At 37.5% G+C, this 15,007-nt stretch overlaps 1 protein-coding gene across 24 annotated transcripts in view; it reads left to right on the forward strand.

The window, feature by feature from the left end:
* Positions 1 to 15,007, forward strand: part of BBX (BBX high mobility group box domain containing) — a 123,211-nt gene that overhangs the window by 55,328 nt on the left and 52,876 nt on the right. For all 24 annotated transcript variants that reach the window (XM_087721406.1, XM_087721427.1, XM_087721415.1 and 21 more), the window contains one exon: positions 13,666 to 13,836. In XM_087721406.1, the coding sequence (XP_087577532.1) occupies positions 13,666 to 13,836 (171 nt within the window). The remainder of the gene's footprint in view (positions 1 to 13,665; positions 13,837 to 15,007) is intronic.

The following is a 15,007-nucleotide window of genomic DNA, read 5'->3' on the forward strand; positions in this document are numbered from 1 at the left end:
GCTTTTAAAATGCTGCATTATATTTTTCAGCACTTCTTTTCTGTAACTAATTTGCAATTATCTAAAATGTTTTGTTATCCTGAAAACAGAACAAAAATTAGAAAGTATTACTTTTTTTTCAGTGGCACAGTAATGTCAAATAACAGAAGTAGATTTTTTTAAAGTAATTTTGTCCATAGTTATTTTTTATATATATGCATCACTTGATCCCTTTCAACAAAAGTACTTATTAAGTACATATTCAAAAATGTAAATGGTCATTTTTATCTGGTCATTTAGAAACACTCCATTACAGAGCATTGGGGTCAAGCACCTAATTACGTGGGAGATTAGAGCTCTATACATTTTAGAATAAGGCCTTTTCCAGCAATGCCCAAAAGAGCAGTCTGTGTTTGCATTGAGGAAATGCAGCAGCATAAATGGAAAGGCTGTAATTATGCATTTATCTTAATTTGCATTCAGTCTGAAGGAAAAAGAGTTTGCAAAAGAGGAACAACAGAAAAAATGAAGCTTTTTGTAACAATATATCTGGCCTCAAGTTATGTGGAAATTAAGAGATGTATTAGATGCTAAGAAATGGAAGTATCAGATAAGATGGTAGGTACCAAAAGAAGGTAGTATCTCATAGTGGTGGCTTTTTTACACGACCAATAAATTTATAATTTAAAATTAGAATATAAATTCACATCATACATTGTGGATGTTTTGTTTCAGACACCTTACTGGGCATTCAAATTTAAACCATGTCAAGGATAAAAACAAAGTGTATTAAGGAAATGAATTAAGGAAATAAATGGGCAATCTAACTCTGGAAACATGATTTAGGTACCAGAACTAAGTTATCAATATGATCACAAGGGACAGAATGAAAAATGAAATCAGAGTACTGAACAACACCAAGGTGGCGCAGTGGTTAAATGCAGCACTGCAGGCTACTGCTAGATCAGCAGGTCAGCGGTTCAAATCTCACCAGCTCAGGGTTGACTCAGCCTTCCATCCTTCCGAGGTGGGTAAAATGAGGACCCAGATTGTTGGGGGCAATATGCTGACTCTCTGTAAACCGCTTAGAGAGGCCTGAAAGGCCTATGAAGCGGTATATAAGTCTACTGCTATTGCTATTAATAACAACAAAACTAAATAGGCAGAAAAACAATATATTCTAAAAATGACTATAACTAAGGTGACCAGATTTTCAGATTGGAAAAGAGGGACGCCCTTAACCGGGGGGGGGGGGGGGGGCTTGATTAAAAAAAATTTTTTTTGTCAAAAGGTCACCCCAGGACACTGAAACCAGCATAAATACAAATCTGTTGCCAAACAAAATTTTGATCACGTGACCATGAAGATGCTGCAACGGTCGCTAAGTGTGAAAAATGGTCATCAGTCACTTTTTTCAATGCCATTGTATCTTCCTGATTATTAAAAGTGCAAATTCACTCAGTGTCAATCATGACTCCTGAGTCCATTTCAAAGTATTGTGCATAGAAATTTTAAAAATGGCTTGTTTCAATTTATTTTGGATAGAATCTTTTTTTAAATAGTCTAAGACAATTTAAAAAAAGAATCAACACAGAATACCACTATTTGAAAAAATCATATGCACAATAAATAAAATATTATTTTAAAATACATTAAAAAAATAAAAGAAAAAACCCGGCTCACTTACAAGCAGGCAGGCAGAGTCAGCAGATCTTCGTAGCGATGGATGGAAGCACACAGGGAGCCTATATATACGCAACTGCAGTAACAATGACAATGATGAAGGATTGGATTGAGTTAAAGAATAAAAGAATTCTGATCTTAGAAGGCCATGACCTGCAGGCAGGCTGGCATAATTTCTTATGGAATGAATGACAAACATAAAACGCACAAATACTTTCAAAATCATTTAATTAGAACTTTACTGCAACAATGGCTCAAAATCAAAAAAATCCACTATGTGAAAACCCCAAATTGGCTATCACCAACAGAAAGAACGACACACCCAAATTTTACAGATTGGAACAAAATTCTAAGATACAGAGATCTAATTGACAGACAGGGAAATTTAAAAACAATTGAAGAATTGGCAGATCAGAATATGAAAGGTGATTGGCTAACCTACCTCCAAATTAAAACTAAATACAATAAAGACACTAAAATATATGGTATTGAAACAGAACCACACGAATTAAATAAAATTATTCAAAGTCTGGGGAGAAAGATGATAGGGAAAATATACAAATTCCTCTTGAAGTATCAAATGGAATAGGAAATTGGAAACTGTAAAAGAACCAATGATAAAATGGGCACAGAACTTTGGCTATAACATTGAACTAGACAAATGGGAAAAATTTTGGGGAATAAATTTAAGAATGACACTATCAATCCCATACAAGGAAAACCAGTACAAAATGCTTTATTATAGATGGCATCTGGCACCGTCAAGGTTGGCCAAAATTTCAACAAATACCTCGCTAAATTGCTGGAAATCTGATTCAATACATCATGGCACATATTATCATTTATGGTGGACTTGTGAAGAGGCAAAAAAATTCTGGAAAAGGATCAAAAATTGAAGAAATAACAAAGGTTAAGTTAAGGCGGCTGCCAGCGCCCCAACCTCTCCTCCTGCCGCGGCGATCCATTTTGATTCACGAACGGACTCCGTGGCAGGAGGAGAGCTGGGGCGCTGGCAGCCGCCTGCAAACAACTTCCAAGCGGTTCAGGGGCTTCTGCCGGGCGGCGGGAGCCCTGGAAGCGAGAGGAAGTTGTCTGCGGGCGGCTGCCAGCGCCCCAACCTCTCCTCCTGCCGCAGCGATCCATTTTGATTCACGAATGGACTCCGTGGCAGGAGGAGAGCTGGGGGCGCTGGCAGCCGCCCGCAAACAACTTCTAAGCGGTTTAGGGGCTTCTGCCGGGCGGTGGGAGCCCCGGAAGCGAGAGGAAGTTGTCTGCGGGCGGCTGCCAGCGCCCCAACCTCTCCTCCTGCCGCAGCGATCCATTTTGATTCACGAATGGACTCCGTGGCAGGAGGAGAGCTGGGGGCGCTGGCAGCCGCCCGCAGACAACTTCCAAGCGGTTCAGGGGCTTCTGCTGGGCGGCGGGAGCCCCGGAAGCGAGAGGAAGTTGTCTGCGGGCGGCTGCCAGCGCCCCAACCTCTCTTCCTGCCGCGGCGATCCATTTTGATTCACGAACGGACTCTGTGGCAGGAGGAGAGCTGGGGGCGCTGGCAGCCGCTCGCAGACAACTTCCAAGCGGTTCAGGGGCTTCTGCCGGGCGGCGGGAGCCCCGGAAGCGAGAGGAAGTTGTCTGCGGGCGGCTGCCAGCGCCCCAACCTCTCCTCCTGCCACGGCGATCCATTTTGATTCACGAACGGACTCCGCGGCAGGAGGAGAGCTGGGGGCGTTCCTACCAAATGAGCCAGCCCAGCAAGCTAGCAGCTGATGGGCGGGAGCTGCGAGCGCCAAAAAAAGCGTGCTTTTAGCCTTTTACCTACTACCTACAAATTTAAGCCAGCCCAGCCTGCCGCTCACTGATTGGATTGGCCTGGACTCCAGCCAATCAGTGAGCTGGCTGGGATGGGAAATTTTCAGCACACTTACGCGAGTATCCATTTCCTTTCGCCAAAAGACAAAAGAGGTTGCAGCTGTGCTGACTGGTGAGTAATCTAATTCTAATCGAATTTTCCACTCGCCGCGGCAGGAGGAGAGTTGGGGGCGCTGGCAGCCGCCCGGCAGAAGCCCCTGAACCGCTTGGAAGTTGTCTGCGGGCGGCTGCCAGCGCCCCCAGCTCTCCTCCTGCCGTGGAGTCCGTTCGTGAATCAAAATGGATCACCGCGGCAGGAGGAGAGGTTGGGGCGCTGGCAGCCGCCCGCAGACAACTTCCTCTCGCTTCCGGGGCTCCCGCCACCCGGCAGAAGCCCCTGAACCGCTTCGAGCTGCGAGCGCCAAAAAAAGCGTGCTTTTTTAAAAAGCGTGCGGGACGCGGGAAAATGCATTGGAAAGCGGGGGTGTCCCGCCAAAAGCGGGACGTCTGGTCACCTTACTATAACACAGAAAGGCTCTGAAAAGAAAATTCCATTAGTATCCCTCTCAAATCTATTGAATGTTTTCTGAGGGATCTAACAGTTGCTGGGAGGGTGGGTGGATGGGAACAATAGTATAGTCTGGCTAATGAAGGAACATTTAAAATTATTTGATTTACAAATCACTGTTTAATCAAGTTTTTGTTGTTAAGTCATGTCCAACTCCTTGCAACCCCTTTACAATCATAGCACGCCAGGCCCCCATGTCATTCACTTTCTCCTGGAAATTAACTAAATTTATGTTTAACCAAGTACAGCCTGCTAATGATGAAATGAATTGTGGGAATATTACTTTGATATATTAGGAAATAAGAGAAAAAAACCTTCTGTTTTTTTCCCCTTTGTTTAGTGCAGATGCCTATTAACCTATTTCAAACTTAAACCTTCACCAGACAATAGAAATCTACCAGAGTATAAAACCAATCCTATGCCTTGAACAAGACAATAAACTGTATTGTATTTAAAGCAAGTTATAAATCATTTACAAATATGCTTTCCATTGTTTGGTTATCTTTAGTTTTTCTTTATTTGGGCCTTGACCTATATTCTTTTAATATAACTGTTCTGTTAATTGCTTGAATTTTATATTTATTATTTGTCTGCTTTAATTAAGTCATATAGTTCTTAATGGCATCAATTATGGACATCTCTCATGACCATTCTAAAATAACTTTAAATTTTCCTGAAATTTAGATGTTTGGTTCCTTTATAATAGTTATGTATGAGCCTGACAATTATTTGAACTAGAAATGAACTGGAAGTTTCATTACAACATCCTTACTTATTTATTGTGATGAAAATTAAATGTGTATTCCTAAACTATTAATTAGCTATTTCCTTCTCACTTTGCCAAAACAACTCTTTTATTTATTAATGGGCTGCAGTAAAGGAAATTGTTGGAATATCTCTTTAAAATATTAGTTCCTTTTAAAAATATCTGTTACAAAACTAAATAAACACATTACCCTTCTGATTTTAAACTGTGGAAAGAATAAAATAACAGTCTTAAAATGGAAAGAATAAATGAAACTCAGAAAAAAAAGACCCAAGGGACTTACTTTTTGCAGTTTTGCTTTTCGGTTACTTACTTATGGTAACTCAATTTATTGTTCTCTGCTGGCAAACTGTAACCATTTGCTCACAGCATGTTCCCCATTAGGCCATTAATTCTGTAAAAATTAGAAATGCTCATTACTAACTGTCTGCTGTGAAACAGTACAGAATCGATTCACTGTCTGGTCAATAATTGGTACCAAGTAAATGAGCATTTTTCTTTTTTTCTTTTTTTCATTTCATAAACTGACATGAATAACCTAGTTATCCTAGAGCTAATATCCCAATTAAAATTAACTGTTCTCTGAATATTAAATATCTATCTTGTCATTAAGTCAAACAATAGATAAAATCATATATAAGGACATAAACAGGTTTTGCATTTTATAAGTACATCATTATTGTTCCTGCAGTTACTGTCTTCCATAAAAATACTTGAATACTACAAATTCCATCCACAACTCTTTCAAAACTGTAATGTTCGGTTAGCGTGACTGGAAATTTGTAATGATCCATATTCAATATTTTCATAAGCTCAATTTTATGTGGCATCATGATTCACTAGTAAATTGATGAAATGGTTTGTTTCAGATTTTATTTTGTGCTGTGCTTCTGCCATTGTAATGGAAATTATACTGAATGGATTTCTCCTACAACCTTCCATATGCTTTTCAAATATGATCTTGAGAATGTTGGATTATTCCTAAAGTATATTGGGGAGTACTTAAGTCCAGAGAGTAGAAGAACTAGGGAAGCTTATCTTGGTTCTCAAATGCCTTTGAATGATGTTGATAGAGTCCATTGTTACTGTTATAATCCACCTTGTGAAGAAACTAATAGAAACACTTATAATTTATAACTCAGCTTATAACTCTAGTTAGGCAGTCTCATGAGGTGCCCTAAAAGATTAGCTTCTGTTTCTAAATTATCCTTCACATATAATATGCTAACCTAAAATGTAGTTTTTATTTAGCAGAATGTATGAATTATTATTTCTCAATTAAAGACTTCATTACATGGAAACTGCAGTAAATGACTTTTTTTGTTTATTAAATTTATTTGCCACTCATCTTGTTTTGAAGCAACTTTGGGTATAGTATAACATTAAAAGCATTAAAATAATAAAATATAAATATTTCTAAAACAACAAAAATGGAAATTACAATCAAAAATAGAATTATAAGGGAGAAGTGAGATTGCCTCTTAATTCATCAACTGCCTTCGGCGTGATGTTCCCCCATCACAAGAGGTCCCAAGCCATTTGGGAGAGCTGGGTCTTTAGGCCCTTATGGAAGATCAGAAGGGTGGGAGCCAATATCACCTTTGGGGTTAAGATGTTCCAAAGGACAGGAGCCATGGCAGGGCAGGCTCTAGTCCTGGACACCACCAGCTAGAATTTCTTGACTGACATGTACCCGCAGCATGTCTCCTCTTCAGGCATGGATGGAGTGGACCAGTCCCAGTGGGGTGAGAGGTTCCTTAAGTTTATCTATCAACTAATTTATATGAACATGGTATGCCTTTATTTATTTATCAAATTTAGAAACTGCCCCTCTTATTCACAGAGGATATGGTACAAATAAAATTGTCATAAGGAAATAATAAAAAATCTATATCTTTAGAAAAATCATCTAGTATGTGTATAAAGACAGTTAATAAAAATATCTAAGAATGAAAACATATGCAAATGATGAATAAATTGTCTGTATATAATTAAAAATAACCCTGCTCTCACACACTGTATATTTTTTATTACAACAGATATTTCAAAATGCTAAGAAAAAGAACAAAAGATACAAGAAGGAAATTAAATGAAATTAAGCTATGTAAAATTGGACAAGATGTGCCCTAGTAGATTATATTAAATTAGTAATACATATAAAAATAATAAACTTAAGTAATTAGTAGGGGCAACCAATGTCGAAGTAATTCATCAGAATAAACAATATAAGTTTTTGTATAATGTAAGAAAATCTATCATTATAATGAATCAGGTAAAATTCTAATATTTGAAAAACATTGAGAGAAACCAAAACATTAGAGGTACTACAAGTTCATTTGCAGAATTATAGCCCATAAATAGTTTGTAATAAAATTTTATTCTGTTGCAATCTTGTTTATACTTTGACACTGATGCATATTCTTACAGCTTTGACTGCTATTGTAGAAAAGTAGAAAGTCAATACTTCAGATTTGTTTATGATCTATTTATCTTAAGCTTTATGATTCTGATCAAATGTGGGAAAAAATAATGATTCAATCAGACATTTCCAAGATATTTTTAAACATGAATTAGCAAAAATTTTGTAATAGTTTCTTTTCCTTCAGTGTAATATTAGCAGTTAATTTAATACTTATCTTCTGGTGATATTCCTATTATGTACATCAGTCCTGTTTAAATTCTGCATTATTTTAAACATGCAGTATTGATATGTTTTTTGAATCACATTTCTTATAAATAATCCCCAACAAATGTGCTGAATTTTATATTGCAAGTTTTTGGGATTTATTTAACTTTCTAAAGTGTTCAACCTGTTCATGTACTTTCTTTTGAACTGTACTACTACTACTTTGAAGATAATTTAACCAATGATACATTTCCAACCATTCCAACAAGAGCTCCAAATATTTCATTTTGGTTTTATTAAGGATTAAATCTCACAATTTCTCCACTATTTTTTTTTTGGTGGAGTCAATTTACCTTCAGGAAAATTTCAAAGTTTAATAACACTAGTATGCTGCCCAATCCCGTAGGACTCCGGGCAGCTCACAATACAAATAAATCAAAAGGCATAGAAAAAAAAGAAAAGATAGACTTAAAAACACACCATGCACTCCATTCCAAGTGGGGCTGGACCATATTTTGGGGTCAACAGCCCCAGGCCTGCCGGAACAGCCAGGTTTTAGTGGCCTTACGGAAAGCCGAGAGAGTGGGAAGGGTCCGGATCTCTGCGGGGAGATCATTCCACAGGGCCGGAGCAGCTATAAAGACCTCCCCCGAGTAGTCGCCAACCGGTATAGCCCGGTCGATGGTACCCGAAGGAGGCCCAATCTGTGGGATCTTATAGGTCGTTGGGAGGTATGTGGCAGGAGGCGGTCCCGTAGGTATCTAGGTCCTAAGCCATGTAGGGCTTTAAAGGTAACGACCAGCACCTTGAAGCGCAGTCGGAGACTGATGGGAAGCCAGTGCAGCTCGCGGAGGATAGGTGTAACATGGGTGTACCTAGGTACACCCAATATCCCTCGCGTGGCTGCATTCTGGACCAATTGCCTCTGAACACTCTTCAGGGGCAGCCCCAAGTAAAGTGCATTACAGTAATCAAGCCTAGAGGTGACGAGAGCATGAGTGACCATTTGAAGTGCCTCCCGGTCCAGGTAGGGCCGCAACTGGTACACCAGGCGAACCTGGGCAAAAGCCCCCCTGGTCACAGCCGACAGATGGTATTCTAATGTCAGCTGAGGATCCAGGAGGACACCCAAGTTGCGGACCCTCTCTGAGGGGTGAAGGGTTTCGCCCCCCCTGGCTAAGAGATGGAATATCTGGTCCATTCTTGGGTGACAACATCAACAGCCACTCGGTCTTGTCAGGATTGAGTGCCAGCTTGTTTACTCCCATCTAGACCCTAACAGCCTCCAGGCACTGGCACATCACTTCTACCGCTTTGCTGAGTTGGCACGGGGCGGACAGATACAACTGGGTATCGCCCACAAATTGATGATATTTGATCCTGTGCCAACGAATGATCTCACCCAGCGGCTTCATGTAGATGTTAAATAGGACGGGGGACAGGACCGAGCCCCGTGGCACCCTGTATTTTAGGGGCCTAGGGGTCGACCTCTGTCCACCAACCAACATCGACTGCGACCTATCTGAGAGGTAAGAGGAGAACCACCGTAACACGGTGCCTCCCACTCCCATCTCCCCCAGTCATCGCAGAAAGATACCATGGTCGATGGTATCGAAGGCTGCTGAGAGGTCAAGAAGCACCAGGATAGAGGAATGTCCTCTATCCCTGGCCCGCCAGAGATCATCGGTCAGCGCAACCAAAGCAGTTTCCATGGAGTAACCAGGCCTGAAACCTGACTGAAAGGGATCTAGATAGTCAGCTTCATCCAAGGTCCGTCGGCCACCACCTTCTCGACAACCTTCCCAACAAAGGGGAGGTTGGACACTGGACGATAGTTGTTAACAATAGCTGGGTCCAGAGAAGGCTTCTTAAGGAGGGGTCTCACCACTGCGTCCTTTAGGGGCAGCGGGAAAGATTCCTCCTGAAGAGAGGTATTAACAATCCTCTGGAGCCAGCCTCGTGTGACCTCCCTGCTGGTCGAAACCAGCCAGGAGGGACACGGGTCCAGTAAACAGGTGGTGGTACTTACAGCTCCCATGGCCTTGTCCACTTCCTCAGGAGTAGTGAGCTGGAACTCGATCCAGGAAATCCGATCAAGGCCCACTCTCAGCAGGTACTGTCCAAGTGGAGTCCAGGTCCATCCGAATCGGAGCGACTTTGTCCGACAGAAACTGAACAAATTCCTCGGCTCTTCCCTGCAAGGGTTCGCCCGCATCCCTCCCTTTCAGGAGGGAGCGGGTTATCCTAAACAGGGCGGCCGGGCGTGATTCTGAGGACACAATGAGAGCGGAAAAATGCGAACATTTAGCCGCCCAAATCCCCACTAAATAAATAAATATTTATTTAAAATAAATATTTAATACTGAAACGAGCTTAAGTCTGGACTTACTATTTTTCTGCATTTATTCCCATGCATCAATATAATTATTGATTCCTCATATACTGTATACTACTGTTTTTATCCAATAAAAAATATTTACGCAAGCTTTCTGTGAGCCCTACTTCATCAGTAGAAATAACTCAGTTATGTGTTGGTATGATCCTGTCTGTAATCCGTTAGACATTCAGTGGGATAATATAATTTGAGATTTAGTTCAGCCAGTGCACTTCATTCTTCCATACCTTGCAAATCTTATTTTTTATTGATTATAAGTTCATCATACGTTTATGATGAACTTATAATCAATAAAAGGAAATCAAAATATCACTTTGTTAATCACTGAAACAATAAATTCAGGTTTCTAATAATAAAGCATCATTTCACCTTTTTATATTTGAAAGTTGTACATGGTGGAATTCTTTTATCAATTGATAGTGCAAACAAGAATATTTTATATTATATCCAGAATACGTGTCTTTTTTACCATTGTTTTATTTTATTTTTATGAAACTGTATATAAAAACACTCTGAATAGGTGATTTAGAAAGGCAGTACAATAATATGACAATAATAAAATGTATCTCAGGAAATGTAATCTGCATGTTGTACCTATTTAATAAATTATATTTCAAATTGTTAATGAGATAATAAACATCTGAAAAACATGAAAATTTTTGTAAACAATTGTTCATAAGACAGAGAGGATAATCTATTGTAAAGTTTTCATTACAATTTGGAAGGACTATTTAAAATGCTGGTTCTGCTTGGTTTTAGACACTATTTTATTCTGAAAGATTTTCAAGTACTATACAATAGAGCACTTAGTATTATGCTGAGTGATTATTTATACTCTGAGAAGATTTTTTAATCCAGTTAAAGATGCAGGAAACAGAATAATTCCAGTTTTAATGGATTGTAAAATGGTAACAATGCCTTTTTGTGCAAAATTATTTGCAATTTCACAAATCTCTTCTAAAAAATATTTTAGTAGTCCTTCATATAATTAGGTTTCTTACCAACTGCTTAATTAACTGAACAGAGATGGATGGGACTAGTTTATGGAAATGCACAAACTAATTTAAACTGCTGGCATAGTAAATATCAAGTCACAGTATAGTAACCATTAGAACACTTAAATTTAAAGTGAAATATACAATAGGTTTTTTTGATAGACCTCTTCCAAAAAGTATTATTCCACCCCCTTTTTTAAGAAAAAGGTCATTAGCAGTGATTTGGATTTATCATTAGCAAATCTCATAAAGATGTAAACATTCAGTAGTTACCTATAATCCATATCTTTACCCAAGGTTAGTAGAATATGGAAAAAGAAAATCAAGGAGTTTCATTGTAATTTTTTGGATATTACTGTTTAAGGTAAAGTTAAATGAAAAGCAATATGCTGTATGAAACATAATTCCAAGAATGGAATTGCAAATTCTGATCCTTAATAGCCTTTTTTAAAATACTGTAAATTTAAATTTTCCCATTGATTTTGTACATGGGAAGTAATCAGGTAACACTTCAACCATCATATATGCAAGCTAGTTGCCAAGTGCCCAGATCACAATTATATGATTGCAGAAGTGTGAGACAACTTGTATGTATGACTTTAAGGACTACCGGTAATCATTATTTGCTCATTCAGTGCCATTGTAACTTCAAACAGCTGCAGAACGAGTAGTCATTGAACAAGGATGACCTATACCAGTTTTATTTCACTATAATTTATAATTTCCACTATTACTGTGAAGCTTGTCATACAGGAGTATAAAAATTCTTCACAGGATTATCATGATCACAAGGTAAGATGACTCTCAAATGTCAGGTACCACTTGTATTTTTATCAATTTTCAATGGTGGTTATAACCCAAGAATAAACAGATCTTTTAAAACTTAGACTTTAGGGCTGTATTAGACTAATACAACATATTTATTTACTTAACTGGTAATTCTAGAGCAATTTTGGTATGCACATGGTGTTAAGATAGAGAAAAAAATTATGTTATAATATTTGATTTACCATACAGCATATATCACTCTGAACATAATAAAAACTGAATAGAAAAATTTAATGTTGCCTTACTTTTCAAGGATCATAGATTTCCTAAACTTGCTATCCTTTTTATAATCACATATATATTCTACTTATGTTTAAGAAATATGACACAATCAGTTTTATAATTAAAAATATGGTTTAAAAACACAAGAATGTGTTACATATAATTAAGTTACATTGTAATTGAATGCAAATATATAAATACGTTTCAAGTAAAATTACAGAAATAATAAAGTGCATGAAATTAAAGGTGGTAGCACAGAGTATCAGTTGCTTCAAGGAAACAAGAAATAGTCTGTTCTGTGTGGTGTATTATAGTAAAATATGATCTAATGAAAATGGTAGATTTCCATTGTAATACTGGTAGTATTTAATTACTAACTTCTTTAAACTGAATGGGGGGTTGTATTTTCATTGAAATCACCTACAGGAGTACTTCCTTAGGCATTCTTGTGTTAATCATATATTTATAGCTAATATTAAAGGTTCTTAATCCCTGGTCATCATGATTTTCTATATGCCTTTTAACAAGAACAGTGGGTAGCTGAGATTTCTGGTTCCACAGAGATGAATTATAGCTTAGTGAAGAAAATAATGAGCAGTTGGAATTAACAATCAGAAGTATTTGCATTTTAGTGTAAATAAGTTTAGGATACCAAATATTACTAAAAAATATTCTGAGAATATGCAGTTTAAATTATAGTAATTTTTTTTGAAAAGTTTTATTGTTTTAATTAAACAAAAACACAGAAAAGGAATAATCTTTCGTTACATCTTGTAGAAAGCCTGTTGATTGGTTACAAATACATTTCGTGCGTTTCTTCCACAATCATTACATATACTACCTTCAAATTGAATTGTACATTGTAAATAATAGTAATTTTAAGAGCCATTTTGATGTTGTAGTTAAAGGCAACAGACTAGAAACCAGGAAACCTTGACCTTTAGTTCTGCCTTAGATGTGAAGCCAGGGTCCCTACAAAATTTTTGGAACTGAGTTTTCTGCATCTCAGAAAATCACCTTCAGATTTTAGCAGCAGGTACTATCATGTTGTGATACTAAAAATGTGATGGGGCCTGCTGCTAAAATGTGAAGGTGGTTTTCTGAGATGCAGACTGAATTATTCAGTTCCAAAGATTTTGTAGAGACCCTGGCTTCATATCTAAGACAGAACTAAAGCTCAAGGTTTCCTGCTTTCTAGTCAGTTGCTTATAACCACACAACCAAAATGACTATTAAGAACAACGTTTATGAGAGCCACACAATTTGACTTTACATTGAGATGTCATCTGATGGAAAACTAATCAAACAAATCTACTTACACCATCTTTCGTCTTCCCAATACAAAATTATATCACAAATACAGTATTAATGTCATTAGTAATAGTTTAATAAAATATAAGTGCAGCCTCTAAATGAAATTAACAATAGAAATGATTATTTCCCTTGTTAGTTGTTCTAACTGTTTGATTTTCTCCAAGATTCAACTTAAATCTATCTTTCCCTGTCCTTGAAATAAAGGGAAACAGATCTTAACCTTCTGTGTAACATTCTTGAAAAGTGCTATTGTACATTGGCTTCTTTGCTATCTTTCTTCGTCTTCCACTCTACTAAAATTAACTTTTTGTATAGAAGCATCGTGAAAGGCTGAAAACTTTACAGTGAATTACACTTATTAATGAATTATTTTTTCAAACATTGAAATATTGTTTTCAATACATGTTTTAATATACAAAATATACTTGTTCATTTTCTTGGCAGGTCACAGTAATGAAAGGCAGCAATAGGAATAAAGATCACTCAACAGACGGAGAAGGAACTGGAAAACGACCAAAGAGGAAGTGTCTTCAGTGGCATCCACTACTTGCAAAGAAAATTCTTGACTTTTCTGAAGAGGAGGAAGAGGAAGAAGACGAGGAAGATATTGAAAAGGTAAAATTACCCTTTTGAAAAGTAGAATTAGGAATGACTCCTCTAAGTTTATGCGGATCTTCTCAAAACACAGGTTGTCCTCAACTTATGTCCACAATTGAGCCCAAAATTTATGTTGCCAAATGAGACAGTTGTTAAGTGACTTATGCCCCATTCCCTGCCACACTTGTTAAGTGAATGACTGCAGTTGTTAAGTTAGTAAAACTGTTGTAAAATGAATCTGGCTGATTCAGAAGGTTGCAAAAATTGATCAAATGACCATCATAAATATGAACCAGTTCCCAAGCATCTGAATTTTGATCACATGATCATGGGAATGCTGTTGCAACTGTTGTAAGTGTGAAAATTGGTCATAGGTCACTTTTTCACTGCTGTTATAACTTTGGACTGTCACTGAATGAATTGTTGTAAGTTGAGGATGACCTCTTTTAAAAAATTAAGCTCATTTATAAATGGCTTTTTTTCATATCAGGGCCTGCAAAGGGACTGTATGACCAATGAACCATATCTTTAATGGTGTTTTGAAGAGCATTTTTATAAGGCAGATACTGTTTTTGAAAACTAATAAGAAATTTCCCGAATCATATTGTGGGATCCTGACTACAACAGATGAGCATATTATTCCTCAAATTATATTTGATTAACATATGAAAACACCAGACCCTAAAGCCCTCAAAGTCTTTTCCTTGAAGTTATGCCACCTTCACCCAAATACTACTATTAATATCTGATGGTAAAGAGAATGTATAAACAGAGTGAATGTAATGTAATTTAATTTAAATAGTTCAATTTAGGCACTGATTTTGATTTTGAGATGATCTTACCAATAACACTTAGACATATACTGCATAATGTTTACACTTGCTCTCTAAGCGGTTTACAGTGTCAGCATATTGCCCCAATCTGGGTCCTCATTTTATCGACCTTGGAAGGATAGAAGGCTTGAGCCAGTCAGGATCAAACTGCTGGCAGTTGACAGAATTAGCCTGCAATGCTGCATTCTATCCATTGTGCCACCACAGCTCTTGAAGTATGGCCATGTACAATAAATCCAAAGAGAAAAAAACTACAATATAATTATGAAAGAAAAAAACAGCTAACAACGATGGATCTGGCTAATCACACCTTCACTATATGAAACTGAGAGCCACCCATACATTTCCAAATTTAG

This window comes from Thamnophis sirtalis, unplaced genomic scaffold, assembly GCF_051295495.1.
Source record: "Thamnophis sirtalis isolate CommonGarterSnake01/CBP01778 unplaced genomic scaffold, rThaSir2_p1.2 scaffold_8, whole genome shotgun sequence".
Lineage (NCBI taxonomy): Eukaryota > Metazoa > Chordata > Lepidosauria > Squamata > Natricidae > Thamnophis > Thamnophis sirtalis.